This window comes from Chelon labrosus (genome assembly GCF_963514085.1).
Source record: "Chelon labrosus genome assembly, chromosome: 2".
Taxonomy (NCBI): domain Eukaryota; kingdom Metazoa; phylum Chordata; class Actinopteri; order Mugiliformes; family Mugilidae; genus Chelon; species Chelon labrosus.
The window spans coordinates 28,010,776-28,031,698 of NC_140338.1; the positions used below are offsets into that span (position 1 = coordinate 28,010,776).

At 40.6% G+C, this 20,923-nt stretch overlaps 2 protein-coding genes across 3 annotated transcripts; both read left to right on the forward strand.

Annotated features, from left to right (window-relative positions):
- The first annotated feature begins 281 nt into the window (after positions 1-281).
- Positions 282-10,210, forward strand: LOC311497610 (uncharacterized protein). Of its 2 annotated transcripts, XM_084557923.1 has the most exons (8): positions 282-656; positions 3,263-3,304; positions 3,462-3,589; positions 5,661-6,510; positions 6,932-7,240; positions 7,462-7,503; positions 7,630-7,737; positions 9,460-10,210. In XM_084557923.1, exons 4-8 carry the CDS (start codon positions 6,471-6,473, stop codon positions 9,762-9,764), a joined length of 804 nt encoding a protein of 267 aa, XP_084414049.1. In that variant the 5' UTR covers positions 282-656; positions 3,263-3,304; positions 3,462-3,589; positions 5,661-6,470; the 3' UTR covers positions 9,765-10,210. The 2 variants fall into 2 exon arrangements, with proteins under 2 accessions (XP_084414049.1, XP_084414050.1); XM_084557924.1 differs by lacking the exon at positions 282-656 and having other exon boundaries at positions 3,239-3,589.
- A 3,296-nt stretch (positions 10,211-13,506) lies between these two features.
- LOC311506677 (uncharacterized protein) lies at positions 13,507-17,194 on the forward strand. Its single transcript, XM_084570728.1, has 7 exons — positions 13,507-13,898; positions 13,978-14,034; positions 14,695-15,018; positions 15,440-15,532; positions 15,962-16,054; positions 16,246-16,304; positions 16,380-17,194. Exons 1-7 carry the CDS (start codon positions 13,859-13,861, stop codon positions 16,620-16,622), a joined length of 909 nt encoding a protein of 302 aa, XP_084426854.1. The 5' UTR covers positions 13,507-13,858; the 3' UTR covers positions 16,623-17,194.
- The last annotated feature ends 3,729 nt before the right edge of the window (positions 17,195-20,923 follow it).

A 20,923-nucleotide genomic window follows, 5' to 3' on the forward strand; every position in this document is an offset into this window, starting at 1 on the left:
CCACCGAGTGAAACATGAAACCAGTGCAGAAATGGCTAAAACAAGGTGTAGTTCCTTGACAAGGTGCTCCACACAAGCGGTTTGCAGATTGTGGTTATAATACTGAGTGGATTTAAATGAAACCGTTCGCGTTACACACAATTGTCTGATTGATTGTTAACATGAAAATATTAATTGGAGCATAAACCTATTCTGGATGCTTTATTGAATCTGGGTGTTGCTTTCCCTTGTACTGACTTATTATGAAGCAGTATCCAAAACCATGTAGTAGGCAACAACACAGGTTATGTAGGAAGATAGAATTAATTTAACTAATGTGTAATGACTGCTGGTGTAAAATGAGTGATTTATTACTGTGCAATGTCCAAAATCACCTTTTGAGTCACAAAAACCACCATAATTTCACTTTCATGGGAAACGCATTATGTGTGGACAGATTTGTACCTGAAAGAGGAAGAGGTTTAAACACTAGGACCTAAAAGCACCTGATTTAACACAGTCTAAAGACCCAGCTCTTAGTCCAGGTTGTTCCTTTGTTGTGAGGCTGGGGGAGAATCTGACAGTGTGGACTGAGGGCGAACTGGGAGTGATGGGAGCGTCCTGGGGCTCATGGAGAACGACTTTAGCCTTAATCATCACAACACTACAAATCCAAGGTGAGTTGATAAGAATTTAAAAGTCTGTGTTAACCATTTTGCAAAACAATAACTGCGCAACTAACGCCAACACTGGCTGACAGCTCTGATCAGTTGGAAAACCACGGCTGTTACTGGCGTGGAGGGCCAGAGATTTGACTTCAGATGTGAATATCCAAACGGCCGGGAGGTCAATGCTAAGTACTTCACCCGCGTTGATGATAGTGAGCCCCTCAGTCTCCTGATATGGACAGAAACACACGACCAGTGGGCAAGTGAAGGACGCTTCTCTCTGTACGACAACACATCTGGTGCCTTCTTCATTGTCAGTGTGGACAGACTCAGTTTAGAGGACAGCGGCATATACTGTTGCGGGGTGGATATCTCCCGCTTCCCTGATCACATCAGTGTCATACAACTAAATGTTTCTCAAGGTACAGTGTGTCAATACAATGTTCTGGCTCCCATCAGGTTATATACGGACTTCAGTTCTGCACATTACATTTGCAAAATAAGATCTGTTCTTTGTTCTCTGCTGTTGTCTTAGAGCAGCCTAAAAAGACAAAGTTAAGACACTGAATAGTTTCTCCAGCTATGAAAAGCTGTTTTCTCAAGTAACAACGGTCCTGCTCGAGACCTCAACTGAAGACTGATCACACCTAGAACAAATGAGAACCAAGCAGTGTCACATTTCCCATACCTGTTCTGCTTTTTCAAAGTTTCTATTTCTAAACAGTGTGATGTAAAACAGCCTTACACTTCATCAAATTATGGCCAGACTGAAGGTTTCATAGGGTAACCAAATCATGATTGTTCAGATGGTTCCTTCACATGTCTCCAAATCAACGACAGGCACTTTTTCAGTTTCTCAGAAGAAAGTCAGTTAAGACAGAATTGGTTGAAAACAAAGCGTAGGGGAAGAATTAAAGGTGACATAGAATGATTGAACGGGGTATTTATCCTTGATCTGTGATGTGACATGTAGACAACAACATTTTGGTTGGGTCTGTAATGCCTTAGAAGCTTCCTAAAAACCTCTCTCAGAAAGCTATATTAGGGTGGGGGATTTTAAACGCGTGGTTTTGCACCTATTTGGCGCCCCTTCGGGCTTAACTGGCAACCTCATTATGAAACGCAAGCACTTGACGCTGATTGGCTGCATTTGCTGCCACTTGTTACCCTAGCAGGGGAGGTCAACCAGAGGCTAGTTGAGAGCAATAGACGAAACTCTTAATGTTGAACACAATAAACGGAGTAGATAAAGACATTAAAAAGCTATTCCGCTGTCCCGATGGTAACGCTAACGTTACAAATCAAGCCTGGTGTGTTAGTCACCTGTGCTAAGTTATGGTTGATGCTAACGTTACTCTAAAGTGCGAACAGTAGTCTTACACAAACCAAAACGAATATTCTATTTTAACGTTTTAAAAACAATCTAACAACAACTTGACACTTACAGTTTGTACTGGTTGTTGAGGTTGATTTGGTAGCAAAGTTGGAACTGCTCCGCTACATAGCATCAAGCGCTGAGAGAAGCCGGCTTGAAATTGTCCCAGCTTTGTAAAACTGTCAGAGGTGAAATGGGCTGAGCAAAGTAGCAGTCTGTGGTTGAATGTAGTTGGAATTCGATTATAAATGAACAGCAGCCACGCATCTCGTGCATTTCTTTCGGTGGGAATGTAATGGAAAGTTTGCACACCGCTTGCACAGCCTGGAAGAGCACACCTCGGAACGCGACTCGCCATTTCGCCTTGAACTCCGCAAGCACTGCTGCAATGTACTTCCCGTTGGAGGCGAGAGGGCGGATGTATGCAAATAATTTTGAAGGGGAGGGAATTGAATGAGAGTGGAGGGGCAGTGAGATGCATTTTACGTAATATGTATCCGTTGTTCAGATTGGGCCATTTTCTGGCTGACATTTCTAAAGGAGGAATTTCTATGAAACGGAGATGTTCAGAATGTCTAGCACTTTTCGTATGTTCGTGAATGCGGGCAGACTACCGTTATTCAACTAAGACAAGGTAAAAACGTTTTTTCATTCTCTGTCACCTTTAAGTGAAGGTCAAAGAAAACAAAGTTGCCGACCATCATGGACTGTTTTCCACAGTTACCTGACCTCCATCACAGTGGTTCTTGGGGCAGCAGGGCCATTATCATATCATGTGTGGATAACATGGGTTATCAGGATATGCACAAATGTGTAAAGTCCGTGTTAGCTATTGCAGGGATCGGCGAACCAAAACTACACTCATGTATATATTTAAGACATTCATTTCAAATTGTTGCGCTGATATTATAAGTACATACATCTTTTATTCATTTCAAAGAATAGATGTATTTGCATAGATATCCTCAGACTTTTGGGCACCTCCGAATCAATAGTATTATATAAATTATTACAACTGCAAAGGCTTTCTTGGTGCCATTCACCAACAGTAAACCCCATTGAAAATCTCACACAAGTCAAATCAAATCAAATCAAATCAAAGTCAAAATACTTCTATATAAAATACTAGGTTGCCCTGTGTGTTCATTTTATTTGTAAGTATACCAATACTAACAATATTACATGTAGTTTATATACTAGTGTACATATATATAAATACTTATTATCTGCATTTTCACAGTAAATGTAATGCAGGCCTCTCCTGTGGACCCAGCACCAGACTGTGAGTAATGTGTGTGTGTGTGTGTGTGTGTGTGTGTGTGTGTGTACATGTGCGTGTGTTCCTGTTGGTATGAAAAGTTTTTTTTTTATTATTATTTCACATGATCCAATCCTCTCTCAGGTAAACCTCAGATCTCAGTTGTTGTTCTTTCCTGCAGGGCACCACCTGACGCTGGTCCTGACTGCTGTGACATGTGTCGTAGCGATTCTGTTCGTGTGTCTGTTTACATGCTGCCTACTGCTGGCTTTTAGACAGAGAAGATCGGAACAACGACAAAACAGAGAGGTTCGTCCACCACAGACTCTTTTAGCTCTGCTACCAGTACTGGTATGGTTTTACCAATGGCAAAGTTATGGCAATGGCAATGGCAATAGCAATATGTAATAATACATTTAAAATTTCTCAGCAGCAGATTTATGTTCAAGTAGTTCTCAGGATAACTCTTGGCTAACTTGTCTTTTTTCCCTCTAAATCCACATGCTTTTAATTAACGACATTCTCATCGGGATCCACTGTTCTTCACTGTTCACATGAAAACTTAGAGGGTGAAATGGTCATCGTTATACCGATGTTAAAATGCTTACATGGACATAGTATACAGCTAGTAATCAGAATTCCTGCCCAGACACAACAAAAATGCCTTGAGTAACCAGCCTTAATCAGCCTGATAGGAAAGAAATTTCAATTGGATTGAGAGGCGTGGAGTAAACGTCTCATAATCTGCTTAGGCGGAAAATGTTAGCTGCAAATAACCATGTGAATGCTTGATTAGATCGTTCGTCTTTAGTTGGAATGAATATCTTCTTTCAGGACATGCTTGACCCTGATGGTAAACATCAGGTGACATGATGAGTTTTCAGAATAGACAGAAACGTGGAGGTCGAAAAACAAGGGTGAGAAAAGATGAAAAAAGCCCACAGTAGATGTGGTAAGCCACGTTGGAAATGCCGCTCTGTCTTGGTTCATCTCTTCTTCTGTAGAATTTGTTTGGAGTTGGCAATAAACTGACAGTGCCTCGCAAAAGTATTCATTGCCATTTTTCATGTTTTATTGCCTCACAACCGGGAATTAAAATGGATTGTTTGAGGGTTTGCATCATTTTATTTACAGAACCTGCCTAGAACTTTGAAGATGTGATTTTTTTATTGTGAAGCAAACAACAAAGTCAGTACTTTGTAGAGCCGCCTTTTCCGGCAATTATAGCTGCAAGTTGCTTTGGATGAGTCTCTATCAGCTGGCTACATCTAGCCACTGGGATTTCTGCCAATTCCTCAAGGCACAGCTGCTCCAGCTCTGGGTTCCACTGGTGGACAGCAACCTTCAAGTCTGACCACAGATTCTCACTTGGATTGAGGCTTTGACTAGGCCATTCCAACACATTTAAATGTTTGTGGTTCATTGTCCTGCTGGAATGTGAACCAGTCTCAAATCACTGGCAGACTGAAACAGGTGTTGCTCAAGAACAGCCCTGTATTTAGCACCATCCATCTTTCCCTCTATGCTCACCAGTTTACCTGTCCCTGCTGCTGAAAAACATCCCCGCAGCATGATGCTGCCACCACCATGTTTCACTGTGAGGATGGTGTTCTTGGGGTGATAGGATGTGTTGGGTTTGCACCAGACATAGCATTTTCCTTGGTGGCCAAAAAGTTTCTGGCCACTCTTCCCTAAAACTCAGCTCTGTGGAGTGTACATCTTATTGTGGACTTATGGACAGATACTCCAGTCTCGTCTGTGGAACCCTTCAGGGTTACCTTTGGTCTCTGTGTTGCCTCTCTGATTAATACCGTCCTTGCCCCATCTGTGAGTTCTGATGAAGGCCCTCTCTTTACCATGTTCTTTCCATTTGATGATGATGGATTTGACGGTGCTCCAGGGGATCATTAAATTTCAATATATTTTTATAACCCTGACTTGTACTTCTCAACAATATTGTCCCTGACTTTTTTGGAGAGCTTCTTGGTCTTCCTGGTGTTGTTTGGGTAATGGTGCCTCTTGCTTAGTGGTGTTGTACTGTAACAATATAGGTAAAAATCTAAAGGGGGTGAATGCTTTTGGAAGGCACTGTGAAAAAGCAACTTCTTCTGTCTACAAAAAAATATATGTACTGGTGGAGGTTTTGGGGGCATGTTAACACATACTGTATATCAGATCATTTTATCTAGCGCCACAGTTACGTTGGAATATCACTGAGCAAATATTGTCCATGTAGTCAAAAAATATGCCAACATATTTAGAAATGCTGTGCCACAGTAAAACCTCTGAGAACAGCTATATTTGCTTTTTGAAAAAACATGTTGTCCAGTGAACATAATATTTAGACAGTACTGTCAGCTGAATTCTGTTCCCTCCACAGACATCATCTGACTACGAGTCAATGACGCCCGGTGTGAGAACTGATCCCGAGTTCCACTGCAGCTCTTCTGTTCCAAACTACAACGATCTGCCAGCTTTACCGTCGCCACCAGCTGACTCCTGCCGTCGCTTCACATCAAACCACCGGGATTCTGAAATCTCTCTCGGCCTCAGTGACTATGCTGATGTGGATGTACCAGGGCACATCTGCCCATACCAGCATCTGGATCTCAGCCAGCTGGAAGAGCATGTTTATTATAGCCTTCAAGGAAACGTCAGTCCTAAACTTGGACCTGCTAAAGAGCAGATTCACTCCTGATTTGAGAAATATTATTTTATATCATACTGTATGATATAATAAACCATATGTTTACTTCAGTTACAACGTGGATCTCATTTTTAGGAGACTTAAACTGTTATCCTTTACAGTGTGTCGATGAATGAAAGAGTTGAGATATTACAGACTTGTTGATCGTGTTTTTCTGCTGGATTCAATATGTGTCATTTTGAAAAGCAGAAAGGATGTAGCATATGTTTTACCAAAATAAACCGAGTGGTACTATCTGGAACTGTTCTTGTGCTAATTGTTTTAGTGACTTATACCTCTTGAATCTTGAAAGAGATGGGAGGGATGTTCTGAGCAACATCACATGTTTAAAGTGGTTTTCAGTGACAGATATAGACAGAGGCAACTGGCCAGACACAGGAAGTGCTACAGTAAAGAGGAACCCATGACAAGTGTTGACTTGTGAAAGTTATAAAAACTTCCATTCTTCAAAGAAAAAGACAAATAGACAAATCGTAGAGACACATGGGTATAACTTTGTTCATCGCGGTCTTCCTTCTGAAAGGTAAGTTGAAGATTAATGCATTCGTCCCTCTTTCTCCATTCCTCTATCTGCGTGCCTACTGGCTTTGTGGTTGTAGATTTGTCAGATGGACAGTTTTTACTTTTTACCTTTTGTCTTGGGGTTGTTTTAGTACCTACAGTAAACTCTGTTAAATTTTGAGTAAGTTGAGAGGACATTTTAAGATGTGTAGTATAGTGTGCTGATGAGCTACTACACTTCAGACATTATCAACCACACATTGCGAATCCTAAAAATGCAATATTTACTACAAATGTATGTGAAATACTCAACCTAGTCTTAAACATCTGGAAACCACTGCTTCAAACATCAGATTTTTCTTGTCAGGATGAGAGTTTACAGAAAATACAGATTTGCGTGCAAACCAAAAGACTTTTGTTGGCTGTCTCTGTGTTTTGTGTAGGATTATGGGAGACGGAAGCCTTCTCAGTAACAGGAGTGGTTGGAGAAAAGGTCAAAATAACGTGCAATCATCAAAACGCCTACTCCAACATCAAATATTTCTGCAAGGGAGGTTGTAACTACGATGACGTCCTGATAACTAGCAAAGACAAAGACTCAAATAACCGCAAGTACTGCATTGAAAATAAAGGAAATACGTTCTATGTGCTTATCCGTGATCTGACAAAGGATGACTCAGGAACGTACTGGTGTGGCATAGACAGAGTTGGTGTCGACACATATAACAAAGTAGAACTCACAGTCAAAGAGGGTGAGTGAATTCAGCATTGTATATAGCATTTCTTCATACCATTTCTCCTCACTAACCACATACAGACATTTGTACTATTTAATTTCACAACAGTGTCTAAAACAGTGTATTTTTCGCAACACAGAGTCTTTACGGGAAAGAAATGAGAACAAACAGAACACATCACGTGATACACGACAAGACAAGGAACTAAATTTACACAACTCTATTTTATTTTTCAGGAGGGGCTGGAAATTCAAACAGCTCGACGGAATTAAGTTCAAGTGAGTCAGTCAATGCAAAGCTTTACTCCTACATACTTAATACAACTCCCTGTGTGTGTGTGTAGATATGCAAGTGTGTGTGAGAGACAGTCCTCTGTGACACGTCATTATTAACGTCTTTTTCAGACCACCTTGTGTATATTGGAGTGGGTCTGGGCGTGGTTGTGCTGACTCTGGCGATGGTCCTTGTGATATTCTTCAGACACCGAAACAGAAAGATCAGAGCCTCTTCTGGTATGAAACTCATGAGCATAACACCGAGAATCGAACTGTTCAACTCCTTAGCAGTGGCCAGACGCTTATAAGAAGCAACTATAGCACACACCACCTCATAAAAATCAAGCAAATCTCTAGAAACTCTAACGTCAGCTCTCAAACCTTAGTAAATGCTGCAGAGAGCTGCAGCAATCAGGGGGAAGCAAACAAAAAAAAACTTATTAGATTCAAAGCTAGCACCTAGTCACAGCTCTGTTTCTGTTTCTGCACTGATACTCTACATCGTACATTTAAAAATGAATGTCCAACACTCTGGGAAAGTTTGCAAACATTCAATGACACAAGTTGTACAGACTTTTCTAATATTTCTTCTATTTATTAAAAAGCGTTTGCTTTTGTGCATGTTGGTTCACAGTTTTGCTTTCACTACTGTGACAAGTTAAAATTTCTGCTGTATCTGTATCACAGGTGGCCGCTGTGGCCGGCCTGCAACACCCTACTGTCACTTTTGCAACCACCAGATGTCACATTAGCGACTTCTTCTAAAACCACAGTTATGTCCAAAAGCGTGTTACTGCACTGGCAACAGGAATTAGCCCCAACCTCAGACAGTGATCTAATCAGAAGCCTTCTGTAACAATGGCTGCAACAATGGCTGCATTTCACTTTGTGGAAGTCTTGCTTTTGTGCAAGCTGGATCACTGGCATGGCTTACCCGAACCCTTAATGGAACTGAGCCATCGGTAATCCACTTTTGCTAATGTGACAAGACACAGCCATGAAAAACGCTCATATTACAAGTAGCCACTGCCGCAGCATTCAACCCACCAGCAGTGGAAACCCATAATTTTCACAACCAGAGACCAACTAGCAACCATGCTGCAGCCATGCAATCCTTAGCAACGTTTGCAAAAGTTACACAAAATGATATACTAACACCAAGAAAGTTAGCTACTGCACAGCAACACATCTGGCACCTTGACCACTACCACCATCCTTACAATCATCTCAACTAATAGAAACACTACAACAACAGCTAAAGTTCAAGCAACCAACACACAAAAGGTGAATACTTGTGGTGGCTTAGAGCTGAAAGTTTCCCCCTACTCCAGCCAATGGTCATGCTGGACAGATTGTAGTGTTCCCCAACAGAAATGTTAATTTTGGCCTATAAGTAAATGACTTGGCTTAACCCTTTATAGGATACTTATTGAAATACTAAATGTCAACCCTACAGCACTATTGTAGACTTTTTTGCGTCAAAGTTTTCACATAGAAAATCAAGGTCAGTGAACTTACCATATATGGCTCCTTATGTGGTAAACTAATGTAAACATGTATTTACACCATTAGAAGTAGTGATTCAGACACTTGCCAGCATAAACATTATCACATTAGACAACATTAGGCCACTTCTTCATGGTACCCGATAAAGCAGTTATGCTCAGGGTTCATGCAGAGGTGGACTTTGCAGAACACATTTGACCCTGATTTGACCTGAGAGTGTTGCCTTTGGTCTTTGCTGACTGGCTGGGTGAAAACCACATGCTTCTGAACCTCTCTGAGAGGCACAGGGACGCAAATTAAAATGTGCGTGGAAGTCCCATAAAGGGTTCATTGTTAATTTCCGGCTGCTTTGATCGCTGCATTGTGGTATGATTCATAGTTCTACAGGAAGTCAAATAAGAAAATAAAAGAATTCTGAGAAATGTTGCTCATGTGTCATCAATCTCTGCACAGGAAAGGACCATGACATGAGCTATGCAACCGTTCAGAAACAGCATGCGCGCCGTGACATCACCGCTGCCTCGGCAAATGAGGAAACAGGGGACGGGCTCAACAGAGGAGGTCACAGAGAGGATATTCACACCAGTGCCACCCTTTCACCAGAGCATCAGAGTCAACCAGACGGCCTCTTTTACTCCACTGTTAGCTTCAGCAAACACAAAGGCTGCAACGCTCTCACGCCTCTCACTACAACAGCAACATACTCGGCCATTAAACACGTATCTGCAGATGAGTCCACAGTCTACAGCAATGTCTGAACTGCTGATATGCAAAGCTGTGCTGAGACTAAGTGAGCATGTTGTTGCTGAGTTAATTTATTATTTAAACTGATGTTGGACAGATATCATGAGGGATTATATATATATGTAACAAAAAATATGTATCACGTCCATTAAAATTATACTGTGAATTTACATTGTATAATCATTAAATAAAATAAAATGTTTTTTTCATTTTATTTTTCTGAGTGTCCCTGTGGTTGACACGTGCATCTTGCGATCTACAAGATGCAGGAACTGAAAAGGTGATGTGAGCAAAGGAAGAGGCTACACTGGAAAAACATCACACCTACAGCTCTGACTTCACTTACCCACGCATCGCGATTAACCACAGGTCTCCTCTAGTGTTACTCGAAAAGGATGACGGACTCAGATTAAATTTGGACTTAAAAGAAGGAGAAGAAGACAAGAACCGGTGACATGCAGGGAAACTGAAGTAAAACAAATGTGACAGAGGGAATTTACCAGAAGCTGTTTCTTCTTGGCATCCCTGTCACACATTGCTGGGAATATGCACTTATTTTGTAAGGCATGCTTGATGTCAAATGTAATCTCTTTATAAACTATGAGCAGCCAAAATAAAATCCTTTTTAACTTTTGTCCTTTACAGAAAAATAATCTATTTGCTTTGCTGCTCAAGCTGTTAAGGAAAGGTTGCTTGTAAGGGTTACTTAAGAGAGAGTGAGAAATGTGAAGGGAAGAGTGGCCATTTCAATATTACGCTGATGACACTATAAGAAGTATCTTGCACATGGCCAAATATAACCCCAAGAGTTTAAATGATGGAGGGACGCATCGACATGAAACGGGTCCACGTTCATTTAATCCTAAGAACATACATTCATTCCAAAAAAGGCAACTGGGCTGGAGTTTTTTTGAGAAGACGTTTCACCACTCATCCGAGTAGCTTCTTCAGTTCTAGGGGACTGGTGGGAAGTTAACAAACCAATGCGGTAATTTCCATTAATGGTTAGATACTTCTTGGGGGCAGAAGTTAAAACTGTATTGTTAATTGATGGCAGATTAAATCTCCTCTGTTCAGTGAAGGTTTTTCCAATCTGACATAGATGGTTTCCTTTACTCCTCTTTAAAATCATCTGTCTTCTCTGGCTGAGATTTGGACGTTGTTATCTTCAAAGGAGTGTCCTTTGTCCTACATGTGTAGGTGGGCCGCTGAATCGTTTCCTGATGAGCTGGCTCTCCTGTTGCTTGGTTTCCCCAATGTACTTCCCACCAGTCCCCTAGAACTGAAAACGTTTTCTCAAAAAAATGTACAGGTCTTTTTTTTGGATATGCCATGACGTGGATGACTGAGAACCTTTCCAGACATACATTCATTCATTCTTTGTAACCGCTTGTCCTCTTTAAGGTCACGGGAGGCTGGAGCCTGTCCCAGCTGTCACTGGGCAAGAGGCAGGGTACACCCTGGACAGGTCAATCGTAAAAACAGAAATCTTTAAAAAAGGTTTCAGCAAAGTTTTTTACGCTTTTTATCCCTAGATATTCTTCTTAGCTATTACAACATTCATTCATCCTCTGATCACATTATTGTCTTATATTAGACAGTTCCCACACCCTTTAAAGCCCCACTGTTCATCTCAGATGCTCTTTGTCTGAACTATAATTCAATGATTCTGCTATGATCAGCAACACCAACATTAACTGTGTGTAATACATGTGTGTATATTTTAGTCAGGACTAATGTGAGATGCATAGATAGATAGATAGATAGATAGATAGATAGATAGATAGATAGAACAAAGTTCTTTGTTGTGAAATAATTAAATCTTAGACCTGGCACAGACAATCTGTTAAAACCATGCAGGTTAATGACACCATCTAGTGGTGAGTCTTCAAAATTGGTGAGAAAGTTTTGTGCACCATGAATCAGAGGCAATTCAAGTGACTTTCTAAGCACCCTGTATATCTACTGAGCTGCTCTAAAATTAATACTTTGAACGCTGCTTCCATTCGCTGCTGCTACTATCACCTTAGTGCTTACTCTAGGGGTTTCAGGCTCCGTCTAAAGCATCTAATGACAATTTTTGGTGACAATACAAAACTGAATTCAAGTGAATGCAACGGTACTTGACCTGGAGACGAGAAATGCATCAAAAGGCTGAGGAAAATACATTTTAAAAAGATCAAACGTTCACACAAGAATTCCTGAAACTCCTGAAATAAACTTTTCATTTGTGTAACATGAAACAGAATTAGTAAATTTGCTCAAACATTCATGTACTCACTCAGCACTTTGTACGCTACCTTTACACTATTGATGACGTTCCACACACACACACACACACAAACCTTGTGATTGTGTCTTCAGTTTCATTGCCAGAATGCACTCCCCAGCTGCCAACCCTAACATCATCCATCATCCATGGGAAGCCAATGGAGCTGGTCGAGGAGTTCAGGTATCTGGGCACCATCTTTGACAACCTGCTGAAATTCTCCTCCAACACCAAAGAGACTCTCAGAAGGTGCCAGCAACATCTCTACCTCGTGAGGAAACTCAGCTCCTTTGAAGTCAGCAAAGACATATACGGACTTTTTATTACAGTTTTATTGAGAGCATCATCACCTTCTCAATAACCTGCTGGTTCCACTCCATCAGCCTCCACAACAGAAACCGATTGCAGAGCACTGTTTCGGTCTGCTCTAAGATCATTGGCCTGCCTGTAAGAACTCTTACGCTTATTCATGACCAACAGACACTCAACTTGGCAGTAAAAATCACCGAAGACCCCTCACACGTCCTCCACTCAGCATTCCAGTGGCTCCCCTCTGGACGACGGCTCTGCTGCCCCGCCTGCAGAACTCAGAGGAGAAAAGCAACCTTCGTCCCCAAAGCCATCCTCCTGCTCAGCTCCTCTCCACACACACTCTCTCTCTCTCTCTCTCTGACTCTTCTCTAGCTCACACACAACTATAGCACAGTCAACCTGCCCTCCTCCTCTATTTTGTATCTTGTTCTGTTTTCCTGTTTTTTTTTTTTTTTTGCACCTTAAATGTCTGTACTTGCACGTTAAGCTGCTCACTGTGCCTTAAATTGCCCCCCGGGAACAAATAAAGTTTTCTGAATCTGAATCTGAATCTGAATCAAAGCTTTGAACCACAACTGAAAAGCTGCCCCACACAACCTAATCAAAACAAGACCACACACACACAAACTAACACATCTAAGCATTATAGTTGTGTCTTCGAGTAGCAAAACTCTGCAGTTAACATACTCTGGGAGTATAGGAGTTTAATGCAAATCTGTGGTCATGTCAGTAGCCACATATAAAAGAACTAAAGTGTCAAATCTCAAGTACGTGTGATTATGTGTGAATTTACATTTCCTGTCACTTTGAGCTGAACTATCATCAGCGCCCAAATAAGTAATCCATCTATCAATATACACAAATCTGTTTACACTCCTTATAGCTCCAGGACTTGTCTGTGAATCATCCTGAAAGTTTTCTTTAGAGTTATGTAAGTAATTCAGCGACCGTTGTCCATACATGCATGGGTACATCACAAACAGGAAGTACTGGGAGCAGATTAAGCACTCCCTTGACAGTAACAGTTTGCTCACACGTAAACACTAGAAATCTGACAAAAGTGAATTTCAACTTTATGCTATTTAATAATACACAAAATTACACACATGTTATGATTTAACCGATTGTAGACAGTTTATAAAACCGGCATATTAGCGACCATGATGTGAGACATTATAAATTAAAAGACCCATTCATTTTTAGTATGATATGTAAGTTAAGAAAGTTAATCTTTGTTTCAAACAAATGATGAGATCATGAGATGCAACAGGTGAAGGACGACTCTCACTCTCAATCTCTCAATCTCTCTATCTTTCAGTCTGTCGATCTCTCTATCTCACTTTCTCTTCTCCTTTTCTGTCTCTGTTTCTCTCACACTTTCTGCTCAAAAAGATCCACATCAGAAAGGAGAAGCTGATGCAGTTTCATTTGCTCAGAGGACCAGAAAGTGTGAATAAGACAGAGAGAGCAGAGTAAAGGACAGATGTTATGACAACTGGTTTTGGATGAAAGTTTCTGACCGAGACAATGACGACATCATTAGAAGTCATTGTCATCTTTATGACAGGTAATATTATTAATATTAATATTGGGTAGCGAAGGTGTGTGAAATATGTTTTGACTCTTTCTTGCACTTTTTGTAACAGCTTGTGTAAGTTTATTGACGGTGACGGGAAATACAGGAGGAGGTCAGAACACTGTCTGTAAGTAATGAAGATGCAGAGCATCACAAAGAATACTTTTGTACAGAGAATTTTTGATTATTTTTAAAAATGAAATAAGCAGCTAACTAGCACGCTTGAATTTTCAGGACGTTCTTATATTATTTCCATTGTTTTCTTGCAGCTGTTATACAGTTTCACTGTAGGACAATGAAGAGAAAAATGTACTTTAACTCCATTTTCATTTATTTCACAGCTTTAGTCACATATTTTCTCCACTGATTTAACTATAGAGCCACATAGAATGCTACATGGTTAAATGCGTCATTAAAAATCAGTAAGTGCCCCAGAATAAACACATTTATCAGTCGTTTTCTAGCCGTTTAAAACTGTTCAAGCCACACCCAAACAGTTCTGATACAGTAGATGAAGCTGTGAGGCTCTGGAAAAATGAAAAGGTTTTTTATGATGGCTGTTGACTTTAATTGTCGATTGTTGACTGTTTTATCTGTTATCAAGCGAAACATCAGCGTGCCTCATGCACCACAGTCAAGCAGGTTCTACATTCATCCAAGCACAGTGTGGACAGGGTTTAGCTGAATTTTTTCATTGTGGGACGAGTGGATTTAGATAGACCTCTGCTAATGCTTCCTTAAAGTAAAACAAATAATCCACAGTCCATGCTCTTCAACTCTCTGGAAGGTACCAACCCACCAGACAGCCAGACTGCACGTCTTGGAGATTCTGTCACCATCAGCTGCAAGTATCAAAGCGAAGAAGAAGGCACCATGAAAAGCCTCTGCAGAGAAGATGGAGACCTTAATTGGAAAGAGCTGATATCAGCGCACAATTCAGAGAACACAATACGAGACAGGTTTTCTCTAAAGGATGATAGACAGAGAAGAGTCTACACTGTGGACATTTCCACACTGACGCTGGAGGATGCCGGGAATTACCGGTGTACTTTGAAAAGAGTTGATGAGGATTCTTCTTCCTGTTTAACTGAGATCCATCTGGAGGTTTTGGGTGAGTGTTGATCTGATTCAGATCTATCTTTATTTACTCTGACCCTTTTTAGTGATTCGCCTCTGCAGTAAACTTAGATCATTTAAAGATTATACAAATAAACTCTGTAGCTGCTGAGATACTCAATTTATTTGAGTCATTCCTTCAGCAGGAAATGTGAGAATGAGGCCTAGGGTTGAGGAGGTGCTGAAATGCTTCCATGTACATTTTGATGCCAGTACTTGACTTCACTTAAATGATGGTTTGAATTCAGGAGCTCTGGTGATAAAGGAGTGTTTTCATATGTACTACCACTTTTAATTTAGGATCTCATATTTTTTCACCAATGGCTAAAAAAATAATAATGTCTGGATATGAAACCCTGGAGGGCTAACAAAGGAGCCAACCATCTCAGATTCTCTCAATATTTACCCTCACACAGATGGAACTGGGATAGGAGACCCTGAACATCCACCCTCTACAACAGCAGGGATGCCAACAACTACAGAGCATGACGATGAATCTCCAAACATAGGTGTGTGTTAACAAATAGCTGGGGTACACATGCCCCACATACAAAGATTTCTACTGGACAAACACACTCTGACACATCCTCATCTTTTACCTTATACTTCTTCCATCAGTGGTTGTTAAAATAGTAGTGGCTGTATATGAAACCTGGAGGGAAAACAAAAGATGGACTGAACCAAGCTTCTTTCATTAAAAACAACCTTGTGTGAGTCATCTTGGATGCAGTAATGTCACATTTTCTTTTCCTCTCTTACTCTCTGGCTTTCCACCCTCACACAGGTGGCACTTCACACTTTAAAACCACATGCGAGACCACTCGACCTCCAATACATCCTACTGATAACAAACAGACTCTGACACATCGTCGTCTTTATGCACAAATTCAGAGGACAATGGAGCTTTATTCTTTGTCTATTTGTCTCTTCTTTTACAGGTATGACTGTTGGTACAGTGGTGTGTTCAGCATTATTGGTGGTAGCGGTGGTCATACTAATACTGTACAAACGGAAACTCCTCAAGGTTACAGGTGAGGGACAGAGTCAAAAAAGGCTTTCATAAGATAAGATAAGATAACCATTTATTCATTCCACAGTGGGGAAACTTACAACGTGTCAGACATGCACAATTTTCAGGTGTATGTGTTTATGAAGACTTTTCTATATTTGTGAAAATCCTGGAAAATCCTGTTTACATTCATTCAAATGCTCTTTGTCTTAGCGTGCTGCGCTGCAGGCGAATCATCAGAGCAGAAAACGGACATTGGACAAAACACAGAGGTACGTGTGTGTGTTTACTTTGCATAAAGAGTACAACAGCTGCATCTATCACATGTCTCTCCTCCTTCCCCTCAGGGAAATAATGGAGATCACCATTATGAAGAGATACAGTTGCAGAACAAGCAAGTGACTTCACTTCCAGCTGTCTACGCCACTGTCAACCCTCCTCCAGACCTGCTCCACTACGCCAGCGTCAACTTCCAGAATGAGGGAAACACACTTCCAGCCGTTATCAGTGGAGATCAGGGTGCCACTCGTCCTCCAGAAGCAGCAGAGGCAACTCTTTATTCCACTGTCACACCACGAGTGGAACAATAATGAAGTCAGTCACTGAGTGTATATTTACAGTGTAACGAGGGATTTCAGTGTTTCCTCTACACAAATATAATCAGAAATAGACAGAGAAATGTTCAGCAGCTTTCAGCTGATCATGTAGTTTAGTCAGACTTCGAGTTTCTTCACCTGCTAGTTAACATCTACTATGGCAATAACATGGCTCACACATATGGATATGGAATATGATAGTTACATCTGGCTATAGTCAGTCATTCTTTGAGCTTTCCTGTGAACAATAAACGTGATCTTCATGAAGGTTATGGTGTTCAGCATTTGTTTCAAACAACTGAGAGAGCTGTTGATTCAACTGTGTTTTCATTTTAGAGACTGTGGTTTGTAGTACTAGTCAGTTGTATTGTACTGACACACGTTTCTATTATTTTGACAACCCTAACCCTAGTCAGTGTCCTATAGGCTAAATAACAGAAGCACTTTAGAGTTTAATTCACTCTGTTTTAACAGCACCACAAACTCCAGTGAGTATTACACTGTGTCTAATACTCACATGTATATTTCAGAGAATGGAATATGTAAGCTGTATATTTTATTCAGGACTAATGTGAGGTGCATAGATAGATAGATAGATAGAACAAAGTTAGTTGTTGGGAAATATTTAAATTAGGGGTTGGACTCGATTACATTTTTTTTATCTAATTAATTAGAGGCTTTGTAATTAATTAATCTCAATTAATCACATTTTAATTGCATAACAATAAAAAATAACAATTTTTCAATTTAAATGGATGTTAGTGGACGACTGAATCAAATAATAGACACAGACATGTATACTGTAAACTCAAGCTCTTTCAATGTCTGGAAAAATGCATTTAATTACATTTCAGTTGAAAACAGTAGAAAAACTGAACAGACCTAAAGTTAAAGTGCCATTTTAAGTACTTTAAGTACTTTTTCAAAACAGTATTATGGTAAAAAAAAAAAAAAAAAGTTTGGGCTGCCAACGCGTCTTGTCTATACTCGGACCGGGACTGCTAGCACTAACAGCTCTTGCGGTTTCTGTGCTCACTGCAACATGCAGTGATGGCATAGATGGCATTTAGATGGCACCATGCGGTTTTGCACAATTCCTAGAAACGTGCTTTCATCCGATTCCTCTATTTTACTAGCTGCTAGCCGAGCTCTAACGTGTGTATCATTGTAATCGGTGTACCAGGAAATCGTGCACTGACAAAAGTTCTGCATTGTTTTGGAATGCCAACTGTGATTAAATGCCTTAATTTTTTTTAATTAATTAATCATAATTAACGCTATAAAGTCCCACCCCCTCATTTAAATCTTAGACCTGGCACAGACAAACTGTTAAAAAAAATGCAGGTTAATGACACAATCTAGTGGTGAATCCAAAAAAATTTAAAAAAGGCAACTGGACTTGCAGAGGTTTTTTTTTGAAAAGACGTTTCACCACTCGTCCGAGTAGCCTCTTCAGTTCTAGGGGACTGGTGGAAAGTTGCGGTTTAAACAGGAAACTCCTACTGAAACTTGCTTGTCGTGCTTGTTAAATTAGCTGCCCATGACCCATGACCAGTCATCCATGACCTAGATGACTGTGAACCTTCACAGACATCTAGAGGTGAGTCTTGAAAATTGGTGAGACAGTTTTGTGCACCATGAATCAGAGGCAATTCAAGTAACTTTCTAAGCACCCCGTATATCTACTGAGCTGCTCTAAAACTAATACTTTGAATGCTGCTTCCATTCATTTTTTTAATTCTATTACCAATGTCCCATGTACCATGCCTCACCTATAAGTATCATGTACTATTTTTTGTCTCATGTTTCTATCCTGTGTGTGTGCATTATCCAGATGTATACATAAATGCATATTGCTTCTGCTGCCTCACCTCTTCTTTTTTTCTGTCTCTCCCCACTTGGCTTCAGGCAAAAGAGTCCCCTCATATGAGCTGAGTTTTTCCTTGCCACTATCACCTTAGTGCTTGCTCTAGGGGTTTCAGGCTCTGTCTAAAGCATCTAATGACAATTTATGGCAACAATACAAAACTGAATTCAAGTGAATGCAACAGTGCTTGACCTGAAGACGAGAAATGCGTCAAATGGCTGAGGAAAATACATTACTTTGTAAGCTACCCTTAATTCAATTCAATTTTATTTATATAGCGTCAATAACAATACAAATCGTCTCAAGACGCTTTACAAAAACCCGGCCTGAAACCCCCAGAGCAAGCCTGAAGGCAACGGTGGCAAGGAAAAACTCCCTTTTAACAGGAAGAAACCTCGATCAGAACCCAGCTCATATGGAGGGACCCATCTGCCTAAGGCCAGCCGGGTACAGACAGAAGAAAGAGAGAACAGCAAAGAGAGAAGAGAAGAGAACAGCAAGATAAACATACATCTGTCATAGATACACATATCTGACTAAAGCGTACATGTGGAATCTTATGATACAAACTGATGATGTTACATGACAGTTTGAAAATGTAAGAGGAATCATAGGCAGGTTGGAGAATTGTTCATTCAGGTAGGAGTGGATAACTGCAGGAATCCATGAAGACTGGGCAGGCTGATGAGACCACGACAACAGATGTAGTATAGAGCTCCACAGGAAACACACCACTCCAGGCCAGAGATACTCACAAGAAGAGGGGGGGGGGAGGGGGGAAGGGGGGGGGGGGGCACACACAGCAGTAAACATTCTACATAGTAATAGCACAGAATAGCATGACTAGTAGTAGATAGGAAATTAGAGGGCAAGAGCTCTGTGCCAGAGAAAAGAAAGTGGAGGATGCGAGAGAGGAGAGAGAAGAAAGAAGGAGGACATGTGTTTGGTGCATCGTCCCCCAGCAGCCTAGGCCTATAGCAGCATAACTAAGGGATGGTTTAGTCCAGCCCTAACTATAAGCTTGATCAAAAAGGAAAGTCTTAAGCCTGACCTTAAAAATAGAGAGAGTGTCTGCCTCCCGAACCCAAACTGGGAGCTGGTTCCACAGGAGAGGAGCCTGATAGCTGAAAGCTCTGCCTCCCATTCTACTTTTTGAAATTCTAGGAACCACAAGTAGGCCTGCACTTTCAGACCGAAGTGATCTGTTGGGATGATATGGTACAATGAGGTCTTTAAGATACGATGGAGCTAGGCCTTTAAGGGCCTTGTATGTAAGGAGGAGGATTTTAAATTCTATTCTAGACTTTAAAGGGAGCCAGTGAAGAGAAGCTAAAACTGGAGTAATATGATCTCTCTTGCTAATTCCTGTCAATGCTCTTGCTGCGGCATTTTGAATCAACTGGAGGCTTTTTAAAGAGCTATTTGTACAGCCTGACAGTAATAAATTACAGTAATCCAGTCTGGACGACACAAATGCATGAACTAGTTTTTCGGCATCACTCTGAGACAGGATGTTCCTAATTTTGACGATATTACGCAGGTGAAAGAAGGCAGTCCTGGTCACTTGCTTTATGTGACATTTAAAGGACATATCCTCATCAAATATAACACCAAGGTTTTTTACAGTAGTACTGGAGGCCAAGGTAATGCCATCCAAAGACACCATGTGATTAGATAATGAATCTCTGAGATGCTTAGGACCGAATACAATAACTTCTGTTTTGTCTGAGTTTAAGAGTAGGAAATTACAGGTCATCCAAGCCTTTGTGTCTTTAAGGCATGCTTGGAGTTTAACCAACTGATTAGTTTCATCTGATTTCATGGATAAATATAGCTGGGTGTCGTCTGCATAGCAATGAAAGTTTATGCCATGTTTTCTAATAATCTTGCCTAATGGCAACATGTATAACGTGAAGAGTATTGGTCCTAGCACAGAACCCTGAGGAACTCCATAACTTACTTTTGTATAAGTAGAGGAATCATTATTGACATGAACAAACTGGAATCTGTCAGATAGATAGGATTCAAACCAGTCTAATGCAGTTCCTTTAATCTTGACCTCACTTTCAAGTCTCTGTAGTAAAATATTATGATCAATAGTGTCAAATGCAGCACTAAGATCTAGCAGAACAAGTATAGAGACAAGTCCACTGTCTGAAGCCATGAGGAGATCATTGGTAACTTTAACCAGAGCTGTTTCTGTACTATGATGAACTCTAAAACCTGACTGAAACTCTTCAAACAGACCATTTTTGTTTAAGTGGTCACACAACTGATTAGCAACAACTTTTTCTAGAATTTTGGAAATAAAAGGAAGGTTGGAGATTGGTCTATAGTTGGCTAAAACATCTGGATCTAGAGTGGCTTTCTTGAGTAAGGGCTTAATTACAGCAATCTTAAAGGACTGAGGCACATATCCTGTTAATAA

Coding starts and splice junctions, on each gene's coding strand:
- LOC311497610 (XM_084557923.1), top strand. CDS start 6,471: ATGGGTATAACTTTGTTCATCGCGGTCTTCCTTCTGAAAG. Junction 7,241..7,461: donor AGAACTCACAGTCAAAGAGG/GTGAGTGAATTC, acceptor TTTATTTTTCAG/GAGGGGCTGGAAATTCAAAC. Junction 7,504..7,629: donor CTCGACGGAATTAAGTTCAA/GTGAGTCAGTCA, acceptor CGTCTTTTTCAG/ACCACCTTGTGTATATTGGA.
- LOC311506677 (XM_084570728.1), top strand. CDS start 13,859: ATGACGACATCATTAGAAGTCATTGTCATCTTTATGACAG. Junction 15,019..15,439: donor GATCCATCTGGAGGTTTTGG/GTGAGTGTTGAT, acceptor ACCCTCACACAG/ATGGAACTGGGATAGGAGAC. Junction 15,533..15,961: donor CGATGAATCTCCAAACATAG/GTGTGTGTTAAC, acceptor CTTCTTTTACAG/GTATGACTGTTGGTACAGTG.